General features: G+C 60.2%; 8 protein-coding genes across 8 annotated transcripts; 3 read left to right on the top strand and 5 right to left on the bottom strand.

Annotated features, from left to right (window-relative positions):
* Positions 1-1,000: 1,000 nt before the first annotated feature.
* Positions 1,001-3,887, bottom strand: BUR1 (uncharacterized protein; the record flags this gene model as incomplete). The annotated part of the gene is made up of 3 exons (XM_060598750.1): positions 1,001-1,664; positions 1,700-2,303; positions 2,339-3,887. The coding sequence occupies 3 exons, from the start codon at positions 3,885-3,887 to the stop codon at positions 1,001-1,003; spliced, it is 2,817 nt and encodes a 938-aa protein (XP_060455513.1).
* Positions 3,888-4,284: 397 nt separating this feature from the next.
* On the bottom strand, positions 4,285-4,980 carry CcaverHIS019_0303170 (uncharacterized protein; the record flags this gene model as incomplete). Its single annotated transcript, XM_060598749.1, has 3 exons — positions 4,285-4,689; positions 4,803-4,869; positions 4,901-4,980. 3 exons carry the CDS (start codon positions 4,978-4,980, stop codon positions 4,285-4,287), a joined length of 552 nt encoding a protein of 183 aa, XP_060455512.1.
* A 575-nt stretch (positions 4,981-5,555) lies between these two features.
* Positions 5,556-6,540, bottom strand: CcaverHIS019_0303160 (uncharacterized protein; the record flags this gene model as incomplete). Its single annotated transcript, XM_060598748.1, has 3 exons — positions 5,556-5,980; positions 6,021-6,097; positions 6,137-6,540. The coding sequence occupies 3 exons, from the start codon at positions 6,538-6,540 to the stop codon at positions 5,556-5,558; spliced, it is 906 nt and encodes a 301-aa protein (XP_060455511.1).
* Positions 6,541-6,855: 315 nt separating this feature from the next.
* Positions 6,856-7,587, top strand: HNT2 (uncharacterized protein; the record flags this gene model as incomplete). Its single annotated transcript, XM_060598747.1, has 4 exons — positions 6,856-6,901; positions 6,949-7,008; positions 7,068-7,213; positions 7,270-7,587. The coding sequence occupies 4 exons, from the start codon at positions 6,856-6,858 to the stop codon at positions 7,585-7,587; spliced, it is 570 nt and encodes a 189-aa protein (XP_060455510.1).
* Positions 7,588-8,104: 517 nt separating this feature from the next.
* On the top strand, positions 8,105-8,676 carry CcaverHIS019_0303140 (uncharacterized protein; the record flags this gene model as incomplete). The annotated part of the gene is made up of 4 exons (XM_060598746.1): positions 8,105-8,169; positions 8,207-8,353; positions 8,473-8,506; positions 8,596-8,676. The coding sequence occupies 4 exons, from the start codon at positions 8,105-8,107 to the stop codon at positions 8,674-8,676; spliced, it is 327 nt and encodes a 108-aa protein (XP_060455509.1).
* A 768-nt stretch (positions 8,677-9,444) lies between these two features.
* Positions 9,445-11,206, top strand: CcaverHIS019_0303130 (uncharacterized protein; the record flags this gene model as incomplete). Its single annotated transcript, XM_060598745.1, has 9 exons — positions 9,445-9,545; positions 9,580-9,868; positions 9,903-10,139; positions 10,185-10,512; positions 10,552-10,607; positions 10,641-10,865; positions 10,908-11,038; positions 11,073-11,116; positions 11,148-11,206. The coding sequence occupies 9 exons, from the start codon at positions 9,445-9,447 to the stop codon at positions 11,204-11,206; spliced, it is 1,470 nt and encodes a 489-aa protein (XP_060455508.1).
* Positions 11,207-11,445: 239 nt separating this feature from the next.
* CcaverHIS019_0303120 (uncharacterized protein) lies at positions 11,446-18,327 on the bottom strand (the record flags this gene model as incomplete). Its single annotated transcript, XM_060598743.1, has 1 exon — positions 11,446-18,327. The coding sequence occupies one exon, from the start codon at positions 18,325-18,327 to the stop codon at positions 11,446-11,448; it is 6,882 nt and encodes a 2,293-aa protein (XP_060455507.1).
* A 324-nt stretch (positions 18,328-18,651) lies between these two features.
* CcaverHIS019_0303110 (uncharacterized protein) lies at positions 18,652-20,025 on the bottom strand (the record flags this gene model as incomplete). The annotated part of the gene is made up of 5 exons (XM_060598742.1): positions 18,652-18,879; positions 18,911-19,122; positions 19,153-19,291; positions 19,393-19,732; positions 19,964-20,025. 5 exons carry the CDS (start codon positions 20,023-20,025, stop codon positions 18,652-18,654), a joined length of 981 nt encoding a protein of 326 aa, XP_060455506.1.
* Positions 20,026-20,397: the final 372 nt, after the last annotated feature.

Here is a 20,397-nt window from a genome sequence, read left to right as displayed (position 1 = left end):
GGGTTCTGTAGAAAGAGGTCTTGATTTGACTTTGGTTAACCCTCGCCAGTCAACATAATCAAGGCACCCGACCCCAACCAGGGACATTACCCTGTTTCAAGGGACCGCTGTTATGGTAAAGAGGTATCTGAACCTGTTATCCTTTGGGTTATCCTTGGTTATCCTATAATCCTAGGTTTTATCCAAACTATCCTCCTATCCTCCTCTATACTTGACTCCACTTGTGAACCTAAGCTCCGTTGGCTCAAAACAAACCTCAAAACAGCAATGCTAAATGGTGCCGACAAACTGACTGTCACCTGATACACACGCTCCCGAGCTCGAACGGGCCTGCATTCAAGTCCCACCCGGCTCTGACTCACCGTGCCGCCACCATTCCCCCGCACAGACGCTGAGACGCGGGGCTGCTGCCAGGCCCAGCCAGTCACTTGATACAGGTCCGCCAGGCCCGACTGGTGGAGCCATGTTCTGTTTCGGGCTTGGCCATCAAAGGGCGTAGGCAATGTTTCCACTGGCCGCTTACCTTTAATGAGAGGTACTTCACCCCAGCTCGCCGGATGGCTGACTGTTGACGGCATTGATGATGAAAGATGAAACGTTGTCATGTCTGTGCGGAGGATGCAATGGTGATCATCACTGATCAGCGCCAAGACAACGCGATCCAAGAACAGGTAAGATTCTCTCATCTCAATCCCACATCCTCCCACCATCTCGGAATCAAATCCCTTGTCCTCTATTCTCTATTCTCACAATCTACTTCAGCCTCTCTAGCAGCCACTCCAGCTTCACCAGAGTCACCCCTGATCATTCTCACGACGTCTCCAGCGAGTCCCCCCTCAACTCACACTACAGCCGTAATGCATACTAGTCTAGTCGTACACGGAATCTCGATGTCTCTCAGCCGGTAAGGCTCTCCGGACTTGTACTGTCTCCATCTGCTCCATCCTCCTCAAACATCACGAGGCGGGTCCATCTGCGTCGACACTGCTCAAGGACGCGCCTAATACGGCAAAGCGTCGTTGTTGCGCTGGCGCTTGTCCGGCCTGTCGGGCCGGCCAGCCCACTGCTCATCGCCTGGGCGCTTCGGTGGCCGCGGCCCACCAAAGCTCGGCCCATGGCTTGGGCGTACGCCACCCGCGAGTCTAAACCCTCCTGGTGGAGGGCCACCAAACCCACCTCCAGGAGGTCCTCCAGGACCCGGACCGGGTCCGTGTCCGTGTGGCCGCATCGGAGGGCCACCGCCACGGCGGTTGCCCATGAGATTGAACGGTGGGGCAGGCGCGAAGCCGCGACCCATCCCAGTCGACACTGGAGACGGGTACGCTGGCGCACTGGGATGTGAGTTCGGCAGCTGGGGACGATACGATGTCGGCCGCGGATGCATCTGCCTCCCATGGGGATGGTGCGCCGGCGGGGGAGGCCGCACAGGCTGGCTCCATGCCGGAGCCCGAGTCTGTTGCTGTTGAGGCGGCGGCTGTGCAGGCATATTGCGGTCGCGAGACGTCATCTCGTGGCTTGACTCAACGACCGGGATGTTACCCAGCTTCGCGGGAAGCGGGTTGACAGTGAACCACGGGTGCTCGAGCGCCTTGGCAGCAGCCGGGCGGCGAGACGGGTCCAGTTGTAGCAACTGGCACATGAGGTCGGCACCCACCCTGTCCATCCTGATGTCAGCTGTATTCTGGTCAGTTCAACTCACTGCCACTGGCGCGCGCATTGTAGCAACGACGGTCCCTGCGGCGCCTTGTTCCAGGGGTGCCCTGGTAGCTCGGCGTGCCCTGGCAGCTTGTCCCACCCGGGCCAGTTTGTCTGAGACGGCGGGCCAGTTCTCCAGAAGATCTTCGTGGGCTGGTCCTGCTCCGAGTGCCCTGCAAAAATCGGCTCGCGGTGGTACATCTCCCCCAGTATGCAGCCCATTGACCACATGTCGACGGCCGTGCCGTACTTGGTGTCGCCGAGGAGCAGCTCGGGAGCGCGGTACCACCGGGTCACAACCATGTTGGTGTACTCGTGCGGACTGTGCTTGGGCATGGCCTCCACACCCCACGTCCGCGCGAGGCCAAAATCGGCGATCATCGCGTGGCCGTCCTTCGACACGAGGATATTGGCCGTCTTCAGGTCGCGGTGAACAACATTATTCACATGAATGTGGTGCAACCCCTCAAGGATCTGCTTGAAGATCAACTTGGCCGTCGAGTGCGACATGCGGAAGTCCTTGTTGAGCAGCAGACCGCAGAGGTCGTGGTCCATGAACGGGAACACCATGAAGATGTCGCCACGCTGGCTGCGGTCTGAGGGTACCTCTGTACTGTCAGGGAGTCCCAAGTCTGCCACTCACTCCGATGGACAACCATGTCAAGGAGCGGGACAATGTTGGTGTGCTTGGGTAACGTCTTAAGAATCTTGATTTCGCGCACGGTGGTCATCGACACGCCGTCGCGGTAGTTGTGCTCGATCAGCTTCTTGAGCGCCACCGTCTTCTTGGACGCCAACTCGACAGCTTTGGTGACAACGCCAAACGTGCCTTCGCCGAGCTTGGTGCCCATGTCGTACGCGGCCAGCGTCGTCGTGCCCTTGAAGAAGCGGTTGTACATGTACTTCTCCTCCTCCGCAGTGGGAAAGCGGAACAGCTTCTGTCCTCCGCCAATCTTCTCCCTGCCCACAGGCGTGGAGACACGCGTCGGTGGTTCAATAAGGTTGCGGTTCGGCGCAAAGTTACCGCTTGGGTGGGTGCGGTGATGGCTCATCAGTGGACTGGGCTGCAAATCTGGTCCGGATGGGGGTGGGGGTGGGGGCCCTTGCGACGGAGGAGGGGGAGGGGCGTCAGAGGGTGGTGGTGGAGGGGCGTCTGCGGGCGGCGGCGGCGCGTCCTCGGGTGGGGGTGGCGGCGGCGGCAAAGACGGGCTCTTGGACGGGCTCGGAGGTCTAATCTCGCCCTCCTCCTCGCCGATCTCGCCCTCCTCGGTCCCAGACTTGGGTGGGGGTGCGGCCCGGGGCGGAGTGCGTCGGCGTAGGTCGTCCCTGTCGCGCAGAGGCTCGCGCTCGTGTGGTGGAGGTGGAGAACGGCCACGGACAGGAGAGCGGTCACGCGGAGAGCGTCGAGGCGGCGAGCGCGGCTGGTAGCTAGGTGACGTTGGCCTGTAGCTCTGTGTCTCTCCAGGACGGCGCCCGTAGCGGTCGTCAGGACGATCACGTCGGTCGTCCCGGCGGTCGTGCCGCTCGTTGAAGCGGCGGCTCTCTCCTCGCTGCGACTGTTCGCGGTCGTACGTGCGGTGGTCCCGGTGATCGCGAGCGGCAGGAGGGGGGCTGCGGCTACGCCTGCCATACGGGCTGCGTCGGCGTTCGCGCGGATCATAATCGTAATGTGACCCTTGTGAACCCTGCGACCTCTGTGGGGAGCGCCTTCCAGGCCCGCGGTCGAATGCCCTGTCATGGGCGGGAGGCCGGTCGTATGTGGGTTGGCGCTCATGCGGGCGATCAGACTGACTGCTGTGTAACGACCCCCGGTCAGATTGCGAGCTGCGTTCAGGTTGGGAGCCGCGCTCTGGTTGCGAGTTGCGCTCCGGTTGGGAGCTGCGCTCCGGCTGGTGACTCCGCTCGGGATGCGAGCGCTCTTGGTTGCTGCCGTTGGCTCGTGGCGCTGTGCCACGGATGCTAAGACCACGGTCTGGGCGAGGGTGGCTGGGGAAGTCGCGCTGCTCGGGTGTGGGTGGGTTCGCAGGGCCAGACAACCGCGCGAGCAGAGGCTTCGGGGGCAGCGCGTGGGTGGGCGGTCTCGCGAGGAGAGTTGGGCCCTGCGGGTTGTGCTTGGTGGTGCCACGCTTTGTGGGCGAGGACGAGCAGCGCGATGGACCGGGTCGGTCAAGTGAGTTGTTCCTGTCCGGCATGGTAGAGGGGGCCGTAGAGGTTGAATCGATGTCGGCTTCAGAGGAAATGTGGGATGGATGAGAGATAGCTAGAGAAGACAGGAGGAGAGGAAGAGAGGGATAGAGGGATCCCTAGGCGAGGTTATATGATCGGCTAGAGAGTGATGATGCCGCGGCGTTGTTTGCTCGCGGCACAATGTAAAGATTCAAGAGTGACGAACGCGGCGATGGCGGCGAAGGTGAGTCAAATGACGGAGGCAAATATCCTAAACCTGTCCTAATCCCTTGTCTAAACCAAATACTCCATGACATTACCAGATGCGGAACAATGAGAGTGAAACATTCTCAACATGATCCATCAATTGCACAACAACCCTCCCTTCTTGCCTACTCCGGCTACTCCTCACTGCGTGGCTATTTACTTACGCCACTGAAACACCTCACGCAGCAGCGGCTGCAAGCCCTCACTCTTGGCCAGCTCGCGAGGGAAGATCTTGCTGCCCGATATGACGACCTCAGTGATCTTCTCCTCGCTGGCCCCACGCCGGCGCATACGGCGGCGCACGCGGTAGCGACGGCGACCCTCGTACTTTATAGATTTACGAATATAATCAGTGAGTGCACCGGCCGACGGGTGGAGGAGGTCGGCGAAGTAGCCCCATGGGACACCCGTAGTCTCGAGGGCGTCGCGCGCGATTAGGTAGTCGACGATGCTGATATGCGCGTGCGTTTTGAGGAGCTCCTTCGCCTTCGTCTTGGAGAGAGGGAGCGGTGGGAGTTTGGGATCCACGGCGGGGTCGTCGGGGTTCTGCACTAGGCCGAACTGGTGTGAGGGTCGCGAAGGATGGTGACGCAGCAGGGAGCGCGAGTGGGGCGAGGGGCCTGTGAAGTGGAGGGGGGAGTACTGGGAAGAAGAGGTGAGAGGAGATGGCCCACCTCAAGACAGAGCGCCTGCCAGAGCTTCAGGAGTCCACCCTCGCTATCATCTGTTTCGGCGAGGTACCTGCTGTCAGTTCAACAACCTCGAATCGTACCCTAAGACCACATCGCCTTCATTGTCGTCCCTAAGCCGGAGGCGTGTGAGGGCTGCGGAGACGACGTCTATGGGAGGCATATCGATCGGAGGCCTTGACGAGGAGGATATGACAACTTTGGTAGGCAAGGAGCAGAGAGGTCCCCCTTTTGTAGCCAGCATCTGGTTGACGTGGCTGTTGTGTTACAGTACGATGAGGATGCGAGGGCACGAGGGCGAAACGGATCCCCGAGGGCGAAACGGGGGAGAGGGAGGGCGGACGCGGACGCGAAGATTCGCCGATGCTCCCCAGGTCACACTGGAAGAGATGAGTTTTGTGGTGGACGCGAGCAGTGAGAAAAAAGAGCGACATGTACACGCGTTAGTGACCTAAGGGTGGTCTGGACTGTTCTGTTTAGAGAGCACGGTGCGCTGCCTGTCACCCGTGACTTCCGGGCAGTGGGAGTGATGCATAACAAACAGTAATCACAATGGAAGATGTACAGACGTACAACATGGCAACTGACAGAGGGTATCTGGATCTAGATGCGCGCCTTCTGGCTGTCCTCAGATATCCTCGCTGCCTCGGCGCTCTCCCCTGCGCCTTCTTTCTCCGTCTTCGCTCCTCTCTTGCCTCTAAGCTTCGCTTTCCCGCGTCCGCCCATTGATCGCTCTTCCTACACACGGCTCTCACGGCGACGACGGAAACCAAAGTCCTTCAGGAGCGGCTGGAGCCACTCGCGCTTGACATCATCGATCTTGGCATACTTACGGTCGCGTCGCATGTCGCGCTGCAGCGCGCTCGCGCTGGGGTACACGAGGTCGGCGTACTTGCCCACGACGTCCTCGGTGTGGCGGGTGGGGTCGTTGCGTACCTCAAGGTACTGCAGGATGTTGACGTGGCCACGGGTGCTTAACAGGCGGACGGCAGCGGTGAGTGACGTCGGAAGCTGGGGAAGGGTCTGAGTGGGCGTCGCGGAGCGCGAGCCGGTCGGCGTGCAGTCTGAGTCTTCGTCACTGACTGTGGTGTTGGTAAGATACTCGCTCGAGCTGTCGAAGGAGAGAGAGTCGGAGAGGGTGTCGTCCGACTCTTCGAGCTTGACTAACCCCAGCTGCTATCAGCTTGGCTGGTCTCAAGGAACTCGCCTCGATACAAAGCGCCTGCCACAGACGCAGCTTGTTCGCCTTGTCGCTCGTAAACTCCGGGTCCGTTAGGAAGCTGCCATCAGCTTTCAAGTGGTGTTAACAGCGGACGTACCTGTCAATCGACTCACGCGCATCCGACGCGCTGAGGATACTTGCCGTGTGTGAAGGGAGGGTCGTCACTCTGGTGCGGTGCGTCTGCACGCTCCAGGTTGCTTCGTCATCACCGTGGTTGCCATCACCTCCGCTGCGGAGGGACGCCCCGATGGTGGTGGCGACCGTGCGGACCGAGCTGGGCCCAGAAGCAGCAGGGACGGAACCAGCCGACCCGCCTTCCTCGGGTCCATGCGCACCCAGGCCGAGGGATGCCATGCTCGCCTCGAGCGAGTCAACGTTTCTAGACGCCCTCGTGGACGTCGAGGGGAAAGGCATGAGGATTATCTCAAACTCCTCGCTCGACGGCACACTTATAATGGACATGCCGTCGGTGGACGTCTCCGAATCGGAGAAGGTGATCATGGTACAATCGTGCGTAACTCTGTGGATTCTGAATCGATGGAGGGATGAAAAAAGCGACAGATAGTCAGTGCAAGCAAAAGCAGATCCGTTGAGAGGATGAGAGTGATGTTAATGTGCCGTGAGGAAGGTGTTGGGTTGAGTCGAAGAAGGCTGAGACACTAGGTTGTTGCCACCCAACATACAAAGTGGAGGTCCCTAACGCCTCTCCTCGCCACGTGGCTGAGCGTCACTGTTGGATCGCGAGATCGCCAGAGCCAGGAATCCCCGATCTCGTATTGCGTTCAACAACATAAACACACCCGTTCGACGCCGGAGATGGCGGCGAGGCACTTGTTTTCCGTCTTCGATGTGACCCGTCAAGGTGGGTCAGCCACCCAGCTCGCGTGCGTTCTCTACAGCTCACGCCAGTCTTCTTCGAGACGCCTCTCTCGCTTGGCATCGTCAACCTCAAACCCCTGCGGCCTGGGCGTGAGTCTCCCATCGTACACTTCCTCTTTGCTCAGCCTGTTCTCAAAAGCTAACTCAAGATGTCTTGATCATCAGCAAGCGCGTGGTGCCCCGCCTCTCGGACTTGGACCACAGCGAGGTCTCGGATCTCTTTCAGAGCGTGCAGCGCGTTGGGCGTATCGTCGAGAAGGCATACGAAGCAGAGGCACTCAACATTGCCGTGCAGGTGAGCCTCCCCCTCTCCCTCTGCTCAACTTGTACCGGAAGCAGGGCTGACTTCAGGACGGCGTCTCAGCGGGTCAGTCCGTCCCGCATGTGCACGTACACATCATCCCGCGCCTCAAGAGCGACTTTGGCGGCGAGACTGACAATGTCTACCCCGCTCTCGAGGGAGCCGAGCGCGATCTCAACGCCGAGCTCTTGGAGCACGAACACGTACATGTAAACAGTTCCATCGGTGCTGTCGAGGCGGCGCTGCGCAGGCGCGAGAGCGGGTGGCAGGTGCCCAAGGACGAGGAGCGACGCCAGCGATCAGACGAGGAGATGGAGGAGGAGGCACGCTGGTTAGCGGGACTACTATCGGCTCAGACCACAGCATAGAATACACTATAGAGTCACGCAGCATGTAACATTGCATCTCCCGATGGATGAAGAAAAGCTCATCGTGCACAGAAGATTAATGGATGATGCGTCGAGTTGTAGTTGAACTTCGACTAGGGAAGAGCCGAAGCAGGTCCGAACGAGCGTGATACGAGCGCCAGGGCCGTTTTGCCTCCACAGCACTTCATTCGATGTTCTCGACACCGTTGACTTGATTGACTTGATGCTGAACTGAAGCTCGGCAACCACGATAGCAAACACGCCAGTATGCCGGGTATTTACGCAGCCCATCGCAGAAAGCCGATGTCATCAAGGCACACAGCGACGTTGACACATCCAGCCCCGACTGACCTATCACCTCTCATTTTCTCAAACCGACTCGATGCTGCACCATGCCGATGCCGGAGGACATCGAGAAGCGAGGCGATCCTCGCGGCGATCATGATGAACCCGTTTCAGAAGACTGAGCTGTCCGAGCCTGTCAGCGAGCCGTCTCTCCCAACGCTGTTCGCGTGCAATGCGTTCTCGGAGCGCAAAAAAGTGGTTCATCATCACGCTCGCGGCCGTCGCTTCCATCTGCTTGTGAGTCTTGAGTCTGCGTATGGACCCAAGAACTCAGCCCCATCTCGACCAACATCTTCGTGCCGGCCATCCCGATGCTCGTTGACACGTTCGTCGTGTCGCCCGAAAAGATTAACCTCACCATCACGATGTCCATGGTCTCCCAAGGAATCACATCAGCGTTATGGGGCGCCCCCGCCGACACGTAGGGCCGGCGGCCAGTGTACATCCTGACGGTCGCGATCTTCGTGCTCGCGTCCATCGTCACCGCTGTGCGTCCGACCGACGCGTACTGGCTGCTCCTCTTTACGCGAATTGTGCAAGCCTCGGGAGCAAGTGCGACGATTACCCTCTGCTCGTGAGTGATACTCGGGCGATATGTGAGGCGGGCCACCGAAGGTGGTGGCCTGGTGGAGAGGGAAGGTCGGGGGGCACGACTCACGCCAGTTCAATTTCACGCGGTTTCTCATCGGAGCAGCGTTCGTCGGGACCGTGCAGATCATCAACCGCGAGGTCGGGGCTGGGTAGATGTTCGTGCTGCTCTGCGGGATATGCTTGCTCATGACCCGCTACCTTTGGTTGTGATACGGTACGGCCCACGCTGGCGGGCGCAACGGGCAGCGAGAGTGGCGAAGAAGGAAGGTGAGGTCGGGTTGGCAGCTGGGAGGGGAACCGTTGGGAGTGGTAGCGAAGCGCAGGACGAGGTCAAGGATTGATAGACTTGATGGTAATCTGGAACTAATCTTGACCTGTATTATTAGCATGAAGAAGACTAAAGGAAGACTGCGCGAGGGAACGTTGTCTCCCACCTCGCAACTCTGGGACCTAGAGTTAAAAGCCACTCCATGTCGCTTTTCTACTCTACCATCACTTCTTCATCAACAGAGTTTGATTAATACTACTCTACTTTTCTTCACCTATCTTCACGCTTGACCCTCTTGCTCAGAGCATTTATTCATACACACATAGACACTCTCTTGAGGTCCCCACCAGCCACACCGTTCTCGCCATCACACACCATCCCCCGCCCCACCCTTGAGCCAGAACCTTTCACATCAGATGACAGTCTGGGACACCCCCCGGGGCCGCCTATCGCGCATAGGCGAGTATGACCTCGGGGAAACAATCGGTCGTGGTGCATACGGTGGGTTAATGTGACCAATGTGGCACTTGCTTACCACAGCGCACGTCCGCGAAGCAGTGCATCGTGAGACAGGTCAGATACTGGCTTGTAAGATCCTTCCGGCCCTTCACGGAGCCGGTGTCTCAGCCTCTTGGGATAAAACACTTGACGCCATGGAGGCGTACAAGGAGATCGTCCTTCTCAAGGCATTCGCTGGGGCAGGTATCCCCGGAATCGTCCAACTTGAGGGCATGTTGGAGGAGGAAGGTTGGACGTGAGGAATGATGAATACAGCGATCTAACCCCAGCTACCTCTTGATGAAGTGTTACGATGGCGATCTCAGCAAAAACGGGAGCCTCATCAAGGGCGCCGCTGTCGTCCCTTTCTTCCGGGCTCTCCTCCGCACAGTGGAGGCGATTCACCTGCTGGGAGTCAGCCATGAGGATTTAAAGCGTGGCAACATTCTGCTTCTCAATGAGGAGGGCCGCGTTCGTCCGGTCCTTGCAGATTTCGGATTCTCTCAATTCCTCCCCGACGGTGGATATGCGAAGAGTCATGGTGGAACTCTGGACTACTCCAGTCCGGAGAAGGTGGCAGTGAGTGTGGCGATCAGGAGCTGGTTAACCATAGAACAAGCGATACGATGCTTGTGCCAGTGAGGTCTGGTCTTTGGGAATCATCCTCATCAAGCTCTTGCGTTATCGCCATCCCTACGTTGTCGGCGACAGCTGTAGCTCGGACGAGTTGAAGGAGAGCATACTCCATGGGAAGCCAAAGTGGAAGTTTCGCAAGGAAGACCTTCGTGATGGTGGCTTCGCCGAACTGGTCCAAGGCATGCTCATTCGCGATCCCAGACTGCGTTGGACGGTGAGTACGGGACTTCGAGAGACATGCAGAGTTCACTCACCTCAGATCGAGGACGTCCTCTCACATCCGTCAATGGATGATCCCAACGAGCGGTCATCGCGAGCTACCCACATTGGCCCTCGCCTTGGCCTGGAATGGAATCTCAAGAAGCCCGTGTCTGATGGCGTACTCCTTGACATCTGTTTCCTCGCACAGCAGAACAAGGAGTTCTTCATTCCGGAAAACCCGAAGAAAATGGAATTGGCCCTGTACGATCGGTACCCGCATTGGCAGCAGCAATGGGCGACGATGCTTTCAAAATACGAGCGGCAGCGGGAGGTAAAGGAATGGTTAGACTTGTTCCCCCCAACAATCGCCGAGCGCACAGCCGAAGGTGGGAAGTTTGATACATGCGGGTGCCAACTTACTTCAGCACCCTTCTGCAATCGGCGTAAGACTGGCCTGCGCGAGATCCATCTTACTCCAGTCGTAAGCGCCACAGAATTCAAATCCTGATCACAGGCTATTCCTTCTAAGCTTCCGCGCCAGATTCCGGTGCACACACCGCCCTACAACCGCAATGTGTTGTTGCCTGGGCGGCACCCCAAAACTCCCGAGGCAAGGGAACCCCCACGTAACCCCAAGACGGTTACTGTCGGCCGGGGGGTTGGTGCCGCTGTTGGTGTCTCGGTCTCCCGTCTCGTTGGTCCCGCGGGCTTCGGCCACAAGCGTGGCCGTGATGACAAGGTGAGCCTAATCCGTCTACTTGTCTACTTGTACTGACAGCAGGCTACCGAGGGGACGTCCGTACAGGCGACTGTTGAGGGAACGTCGACCAAGGTCGCCCCTCCTAAGGCTGCTCGGCGTCTGGGTCCCCCGGTTAAGATTATACCTCTTGGCACAAAGAAGACTGTAGTTGCGTGGGTCTGAGTGACAATACCGAGCTAATGATAGGACAGGCAAGCGTTCAACCGACTCGGCCGAGCAGAAGCTGCAGGGTAGGTTCCAACCCATATTCGCTGACACCAGAACTTACGATTAAGGGGGCTCACCTTCGTAAGAAAGAGACTGTAGCGGAGCGAGTGTAGAATACGCGCAACCCAGGCATCCCAGCTCCGCGCCGCCGGCCGCTCGGCCCACGACCACCACGAGTCGTTTTCCATGTCCACCACCATTTCTACGTCCACGCTGATCATTATCACCATCCCGCCCGCCATCCTTTAGTGACCATGAAAGGCAGCCATGCCCTTTGCCCGCCATAGTCCAATCATCTGTACATGTCATGTGACTGTCATCTCTCCTTACAAAGGTATATGCATGCAGGGTATCACGCAAGCGATATCGCAACAGTGGGTATCTCACGTGATGGCCGAGGATCGAGACTATTGCGTGGCGACTCGGTAGTAACGGTATATCCCTCGTCAAACCCATGGTTGAGTGTGTAGCTGAGCGATGGGAGTTGGGGCTCATCCCAGGGGTGCGCATAAGAGGAGCGCTTAGACCCACCGCCATTCTCCTCCTCGTCCGCCTTGGGAGCTGCATCAGGCTCAGACTCGCTGGCTTGGGAAATGGGAAGAAACGCTTCCGCAAGCTCGTCCTCGACGAGCATGCGCGTCTCCTCCGTAATGGCGTGCAGAGCGTCAGACGCACTCCAAGCGTGTACGTCCACGTCCTCGTCGACATCGTACCCGTAAACGACGAGTGCGACGAGGAGTGAGCGCCGTGCGGCATCCGCCAACTCGCTACGAAGGGGTGATTGCAGGATCTCGCTTCGTGAATTCTTCGCCACCGTCGTGGGACCAGCAGGAGCCGTGGGCGTGGATTGTCCGATAAGATGCACGATGGATCCGCGGTCTCCTGCGCGCGGGGCAGCGGAGAAACGGCGCTCAAAGGCGTCAAATGTAGGCCGGGAGGCGCGGCGGGCGGAGACGGAGAAGGAGGGCTTGACTGGAGCGAAGGATCGGCGGGCAACGGCTGTGGACGAGGTGGTGGCGGTCGAGGGTGAGCGGTTGTGCGAGACGGAGGGGGAGGGGGAGGGGGAGAGGGAGGGGTTGGAGAGGGAGACGTTCGAGTAAGCGCTGGCTGCCGACATAACGGACGACGCAGAGGCCGCGGAGAGGGAGCGTTGATGTTTCGGGGTAAGGGAACCGAGCGCAGAGGAGGGAGAGGGAGTAGGCGAGGCTAGGAGCGGGGAAGGGTGTAGCGTGTCGGTCTCGAGGACGGGGGCTAGGGTTGTGCTGGTGACGCGAGCCGCCAGGGGGCTCAGGTTCGTCGCAGAGGGTACGCGTGCCGAGGGCCTGCGGACGAGGCCTGAGAGCGAGCGGGGAGTGGGTGTTACACTTCCAGCAGTAGAGGGGCGGGAGGAGGCAGCGTCGCGCTCATCGTTCACTGTCGCGAGGGCAGTCTGCATGTGCAATCGCAAGGCGAGGGCAAGTGGTGATCGGTGTAGGGCAACAAGCTCGAACAGAGACCACATCATCCAGTCCACCAGCCGTGGCGTGCGGGTCAAGAAGCGGCCGTTACCGTCCGCGACCGCGGACTTTGCGTATGTTGCTAGGTGGGTCCACAGGCCCCTCTCGGACGAGATGACGTCTGGAACGCGAACTGCGGCGATTTTCACAACTTGCAGAGCGAGGGCAGTGTGAGCTGCCCGCTCGAGTGGGGGATCGCTGGGGGACCGGAGCGTGAATTTGAGGAGACGGACCCAGATGCCATTCACGTCTCGGTCGGGAGGCGGATCGAGGGCGAGCGCCAGGGGGATGATCATCATAGCGAGCATGCCCGCGGAAGAGGTGTTGCGCTCGAGCTGGTGTAGGACGTCCACGCCAGGTAAAAAGACGGTGACGGACAGGAGTTCGACGGCAGCGCGGCGAAAGGCCACGGTTGGAGGTTGGGAGTGAGGGCGGAGGGGCGAGTCGGAGATGAGGACCTCATGGGCGGCATTGGCGATGAAGCGCAACGCGGGCCCCACGTACCGTTCCACAATCAAGCGGGCGATCGAGGCGGGGAGACGGAATGCGTTTCTCCTGATCATGGAGGAGATGGCGTCGAGGACACTGCTGAAGTCGATGCCCTGGAGGCTCACCTCATATTTCGGCGCGAGGTCAGCGAGGAACGAGGTTTCAGTAGAGACCTGGGCACGGGCGAGCGCGCCGAAGAGGCGCGACACAGCGGCGTTGCTACCTATAAAAACGGAACAGTGGCCGAGCTCGATCAACTGCCGTGTAGTTTGGAGGCTGAACATCGCCCCGGAGGCGGTGATGGACTCGACGAACTGGAAGTAGGCGTTGGTTGCGGCAGGCCAGTCGGGGCTGCTAGGCCCTTCACCGGGTACGAGACGCTGGAGTGCCGTGTCGTCGCTTGCGCGGGAGCGTTCAATGAAGCGGCCGATCACGTACACAGCGTCGTCGACGAGGGCGCGCGTACGCTCCTCAGCCTGGAGGTATGGTGCAATGGCTCCAAAGAGGCCCAGAAGGCGGATGCCGCGCTTACTGGCTGCGTTGACGGCGATGACGGTAACGAGGAGGCGTACGATATTGTCGGTCGGGAAGAGGGCAGGCTCGAGCGTGGCAATGAGCCGCTCTGGTGTGGAGAGTGCAACTTCCGCCCCGCCGCTCTGCATCTGCAGTAACACCTCGACCTCGTACTTCCTGTTCAGGTCGCGGATGCCGCTTGGCACGCCCGAAGCAGGGTCGTCGGTCGCCAGCACGGCCAGCAGGTCATACGCCGCGCGTGCATCGAATGCGTCCTCGTGGATGTGTTCGGACAGTGCGAGGCAGAGCTGGTACACAAACACGTCCTGGTGGATGCGGTAGAACGAGCGGCACGCGTATTCTACGGCGTCCCTGATTCCCCCGTGTCCGCGTACATACGCGTCGTACACGGCCGGCATGATGTTCACGAAGCCGATACTGGCGAACACGCGACGGAAGCGCGTCGCGCATAGCGAAATAGCGCGCATCCCGTGTGCGACCACGATCATGTCGCCGCCGTGCAGCGACATCGCGGAAGTGATGTTGTACAGGAAGTGTCGGAGCTCGGCGCGGTCGTTGTAGTTGCTGTTCACGGCTGTGCACAGATCCACAATGAGCTCGACCCACGCGCGCGCAAAGGGGAGGTAGCGCATACTCTCCTGCACCTGGAGGCTGAAGAGCATCTTCTTGACGAGGTACACGTCGCGGCGGTTGGTGCGGAGTATGGCTGACAGCAGAACAAGCTGCGCAGTCTGCACGTCGAGGAGTACGTCTTCCCGCCACGGGCGGTGGACCTTAAACCCGCCGTCGGTTTCGTAGATGGACGCGGGGAGGAGGACGTGTTCAGACTTGGTTTTGCGCACGTCGCGCAGCGAGATCTCGCAGACGTTTGGGATGAGGCGCGCGATCGTGCCTAGAATCGGTGCCCAGTGCGGGAACTCTGCGTCGGCGCGCACGGCGATTTTGAGGAAGCCGACAAGTGCATTGAGCGCGGCGTGCGCGAAGCCTGGCGTCGGCTGGGCAATAACTCCGTTGACGCGGAGAAGTGCGTTGGCAATATCGTGAGGCAGCTCCTCCGACACGGGGCGCATGAAGAGTGTCGCGTCGTCGCGCTCAAACATGTGCACAAGTTCCTTGGAGAGGAGCTCGACGCCTATATCGTCGGCTGTCGCGAGTTGGCGCGCCTGGTCAATGACGATTGCCACTAGGTCGGGAGGCACGACGGCGCGGTGAACCTTGGCGCTGTTGCTGTGTAAGGACGAGTTTGAGCCTTTGCGCTTGATAACAGGCGCGGCGGCATGTTTTAGCTCGATCGCGATACTCCCCTTACCCGACAGCGGGACGGCTGTGACGGGCAGGCGCTCTATGTCGGTAGCGGTCATCTCCTCGTCCTCTGTCCAGCCGAGTTCCATGAGCCGCTGCCGTAGTTCAAGCGGCAGCGCGCGCCCGTACTTCTGCAACGCGGCGTCCTGCGCGTCGCGCGGGGTCACCCATACCTGGCTGCCCATGTCCGCAGGGACAAACTCGAGCTGTCGCTGCGGGAAGCGAAAGTTGAGCCCGCGTCGGTCGGTTACAGTGTCCTGCGTGTACACCTGGAATCGGTAGCCGTAGAGCATGGCAAGTTTGAGGAGCGCGTAGTTCCGCACACTGGGCCCAGCGTTGTATAGCTCGGTCGAGACGAGGTTGCGCAGCCCGCCACGCGCGGCCTCGGCGCACTTCATCATGAGGAACGTGAGCTGGTCGACCGGCATGTCGCGCCCAGCGTACCGCTCCCACACGACGGGGAGAAGTGCTCCCCAGTCCTCTGATGCGAGGCTGGCTTGCGCTGTGACAAGTAGCGTAGGAAGCGCCTCAGAGAGCGGGAGCTTGAGGAGCGCGATGCGCGGGACGCTCTTGGAGGTGGCCTCCGTGTCCGACTTGTATAACTGGATGAGCGAGTCGATCAGGCTCGTCTCAGGGCTGGGCGAGGCGGCTCGCCACGACGACGACGTATACCACTGTACCGCGAGGCGGGTGATGGAGGTGCGTTTGATAAGGCCTGAGCCGATGCGGAGGGAGCGTATCAGTTGCACGACGAGACTGCGGTACCCGGGTGGTAGGGAGGAACCGCTCTCCTCGAGCTCCAGCATGGCACCTAGGCGGGTCTCGAGGCCATGCGCGAACGTGGCTAGCTGGGGACCCTTAGCGCCTTGCAGTGAGACGAGGAGCTCGACCAGTAACGCGTACCGACCGAGCTTGATGTTCGCAACAGCGCCGCGCGCTTTGCCCTTCCCCTTGCGTGGGGACATGTCGCCGAGCACGATTGCGACCATTTGGGGATCTGCGCGTGTCCAAAACGCGTCTGCGCCGAGCTGTTCCGCAATGCTGGCAACTATCCGGAGCGGCTTGACAAGAGTCTCGGCCTGCGTGGCTGCGGCGCAGGCAAAGAGGGGCTTGTAGAAGAGGTGCGGCTGGGCTGTCGAAAGCCACGCGAGGAACGTACGAGCTTCGGGGGTCGACGGGAGGGTTGCAAGGTGCTCGAGGAGCAGAGGCACAAACGCGCGCCCGAGTGGCATGTCGGCCTGGAGGAACTGGCGCGTGACCTTCATTACACGAGCGGTGGGGAAGGAAGAGATAAAATCCTGGGCGACAGAAGTGACGATATCGTTGTGTTTGGCGAGCAGGTCACTCAGGCATGCAGCGTACGGTGAGTCGGGGGAATTGACAGCACAGTCGAGGGCGAGGAGTACTGATGCGTAGCTGGCCTCGATGCCATCTCGCCTGGGAAGGGCCATGGCCTCGTCAAAGATCTCTTCCGCCATGGCGGCCACAGACGCGACTACATCCTCGTCATCGACGTCCCGAACCAGTGTCGCGAGAGAGTTGAGGAGAGCTTTGCTGGCTAGCACGCGGAGTTGGCGCGCGGTCTCGGGCATCCCTGGTAACACGGGTACCGGGACGAAGCGCCGCAGCACAGCGGCATTGCAGTCGAGCATCCATGCCCCGACATGCTTGTTGGCGGTGATGGCCTTGGCGGCTGCGATCCAGAGTAGCTCACGCTCGGTATTACGTGCTATGAGACTGTCGTCGTCGAGCAGAGGCACGACGGACTCGGAGTCGACAGCGATGATGTCGCCAGCGCCAAGCGAGGCAATGAGACCCCACACGATGCTCTGGTGCTCGTCGCTCGCATATCCCGAATTCTCTAACGCATGGAGGAGGTTTAGCAGAGCAACCGCGATGCTCTCAAAGTCCAGTGCAGTTGCTGGACGGACTAGAGCCTCGGGCATACTGCTGTCGCCCTTTAGGATGAGGGAGAGGAGTCGAAGACCCCGGTCGCGCGTTTGTCGGTCGTCGCGGAGCATTGCGTGGCACAACCACCGCCAGCGACTGAGCTCGTCCTCATCGCTGTCGGTGCTCCAGTGGGTCACAATCGTGAAGAATACCTGGAGCGCCTGTGCGCGGTCGCCGTCCCGGCTCGCCGAGTCTGGGAGGAACGCAGTGCCCAGTTCAGCGAGGATGGCGGCGTGGTGCGGACACGTGCGTGACCACACGCGCTTGGCTTTGGCGTCAAGGCCGAACTTGACTAGCGCAGAGAGTAGGGGATAGAAGGCGCTGACGCCTTCGTCGTCGAGGGCGTGAACGCTGCCAGACCGCCCACCATGCGAGCTGAGGTGTGTGCTCTTGGGCTTGGAAGCGGGTGGAGTTGGGGCATGTCCGCCAGCGGCGGCGAGGCGGCGTAATCGGCGCGTGCTCTCCTCAGCCGCACACTCGTCGAGGCAGGTCTTGACTGCGCGTGCGAAGCGCCGTCGCTCGCGACTTGCCTCTTCGCGTTCCTCGTCCGTCATGTCCATCGCGAACGCGCCGTACGTGCTCCCGCGTCTGCGGTCGTATCCAAGAACGTTCTCCACGACGGAACGGAAGCCAAACCGCCCTGCAGTACGGGACACGATGCCCCGCTTGGGCTTGGAGTCGACGGGCGACGGCCCGGTAACAACATGCTGTCGCACCTGTTGCCAGTGCTTCATACCCGGGCTGAGTGGCTGCTTATCCGCTTTCTTGCTCGGGGCGGGGAGGTCTTGCGTCGACAGGCGTAACTGGGGTTTGGGCCTGGAAGAGTTCGGGGTCGCCTGCATGGCGAGGGGGAGGGCGGGGGCAGGGCCAAAGTCGAGGTCATGGTGTGAGGAGATGGCGCCCGGCACGGGGACCGACGCGTTGGTGAGGATGGGACGGAGAACGGGCGGGCCGAAAGAGGCACCCGAGCCTGCTGTAGGGGGAGTGGACCGGTTGGAGAGGGGGAGGGAGTGGACAGGGGCAAAGTTGAGGTCGTGGGCGGAGTTGGTGCGTGGCTGTACGGCGTCAAGGGTGAAGCTCACGGCGGATTCGGTGCGGCCCATCGGCCTTGCGCTTGTGAAGTCTTGAACTACACCCTCGGGCATGCTGAGCATCACGCTACTCTTAGCCGACGGGTGGCGGCTCACGGCCGTGTCCATTGATCCCATCGAGATCGGCGACGTGACCCGCGGGATGTCGATCGAGCTGACAGTGGCCGAACGCGAGCGGTCTGGCTGAGACATGTTGGGAGGGCTGGAGAGGCTGGTGGGCTCATCGTTGAGCGTGGTGCCACCCCACTCATTCGCCAAGATGTGCGTTGGTGCATTCTGAGACGACGTCGAGGTACGTTTGCGCGTGGCGCTTGCGCGGTTGAGGGATGCCGAGACAGGCGCCGGGCCTGCATCGCGGTCAGCCGGCGCCATGGTAGCATGTGACTGTCAGTGAGAGTGCGATAGTGAGGGAGTGCGAGTGAGAGTGTAGACTTGGCACGGATGCACAGCCTACCGAAACCACCTCCACCGCGACATGACTTGGTTCATCCACTAGAACCGACCGGTTCCTCTGTGGGAACTAGGCAGGTCGGTCCCAGTGATCCGAGAACTGCGGATTCATCATGGAGCCGTATAGCTGGCCTTGTCACCGTGTTGGTCCGACGGCGGTAGTGAGGATACCATGTTATCTTAGCGGAGCAGCACTGCGCCTCAACAAGCTACATCTGGATTCTACAACTCGCTCTCTACGCGGGGCTACACGGTGCCCGAGCTCGGCTGGTAGTCGGCGTTCTCGGGGGGATATGGCGACTCTGGTACCTGTGCGAGGTGACGACCGCGGCTACGCGAGCGCGCATTAAGCCCCTGCTTACTCATGACAAAGTCGTCGAACCGCGCGCCGTACTCGTCGCTCCAGCGCGAGAGCGCAGGCCGGCCGAGGATGACATCGTCCATTGCCCACTGCATGCGCGCGCGGTCGACCGCCTGATGTCAGCTCTCTCTGCATAGCACTTACCGGGGGCGTCTCGTTGTCCGGGCAAATGACGTAGAAGTCGCCCTCGTTGAGTACCTTGTCGAACATGAACTCGACGGTCTGCTCGGCGGTCCACGCGCCATTAGGCTTGACCTTGAGTCCACCGCCGCCGGTCAGCCCAGTGAAGACCCAACCGGGAACGAAGAGGTGTGCGGTGCACACGCACTCGGGCAAGTTGCGAAGTTGGTACGCGACTGTATTAGCGGTGTATGAATGGAACTCACGCTGCTCAGTGAACGTCCGCACCATGGCCTTGGAGACGTTGTAGCCCGCGTTGCCGGGGGGGTTCGTGAGGCCCTGCTTCGAGCCCGTGTTGATGATGACCGACGCGTTCTCCTGCAGGGCCATGAACGGGCCGAAAGCCTGGGTGTGAGCGGCGTTGGGGTAGGGGATGGAGGGAGGAGGGAGTGAGTGAGTGAGTGATTGAGTGAGTGAGGGAGGGTGGAGAAAGGAGAAACACCTACCTGCGCGACGTTAATGATCCCCTGTCCATTTGTCCCGATAACGCTCGCCCAGCCCGCCTGCAAATCCTTAAGATCACGGTCTAGGCTGATAGCGGGACATGGGCGCGAAATGCCCGCGTTGTTGAGGAGGAGGTTGACTTCGCCGTGGTAGTCAAGGACCTTGTCGCGGAGGGCGACGACGTCGGCAAGGTTGCTAACGTCGCACTTGATCGCCAGGACGTCGGACGCGCCCTCCTCCTTTACGGCGGCGGACGCCTCGTCGAGCGGAGACACGTCGACGAGGACAAGCTTCATCCGGCGCCCGGCGAGATACTTGGCTGCCGCTAGGCCGATGCCCGAGCTGGTGTGAGCCGCGAGCGCAGCGAGAACAGCGAGAGTAGCGACGGCCGAGAAGGAGGAGGATGGGGCGGGTGAAACGCCAGAGGAAGTAGACTAGCGAGAAAACGATACGCGAGCCAGAGAGTGAAGTAGTACACTCAAAGCAACCTCGGTCATCTCCTCGCACGGCCAGCAAGCACCACAACCATAATGCAGCCCACCCGACGCATCAGCTACCACACCGAGTACTCACGCAGCACCAGTTATGACGGCAACAGCGCCGGCGTGGGCGATGGCGGTGGTCGTGTCCTCCATTCTGTCTTAGCAGGAGAGTGGTATCAAGAGTCAAGGAACGTGAGGAATCCCCCCATAGGAGCCCCAGCTTATCACGCGATTGTCACTGGGTGCGTGGGCTTGGCGCTCGCTGAGTGGTCAACTGGGATGATAGGGCCGTTTCTGAGAGAATACATGGCCGCGTTACGTCATCTCGCATTTGCATTTGCATTTACGGAATAGGAAGGATTACAGTAGGAACAGTTCAAGTGGGAAGCTAACAGCTGAAAGCTGGAAAAGGTGGAGGGAATAAACTCCTCTACCTGACTAACTGTGCGCGATAGTGGTGCTCCTGTGTTGATCGCGGTCATAACCAACAGACATTAAGAGACTAGCCTGATCGCGCTAGAGCCT

Source organism: Cutaneotrichosporon cavernicola (genome assembly GCF_030864355.1).
Source record: "Cutaneotrichosporon cavernicola HIS019 DNA, chromosome: 3".
In the NCBI taxonomy this organism is placed as follows: Eukaryota; Fungi; Basidiomycota; class Tremellomycetes; order Trichosporonales; family Trichosporonaceae; genus Cutaneotrichosporon; species Cutaneotrichosporon cavernicola.
Note: the sequence above shows the minus strand (reverse complement) of the source record. Positions and strands in the feature narration are given on the sequence as shown.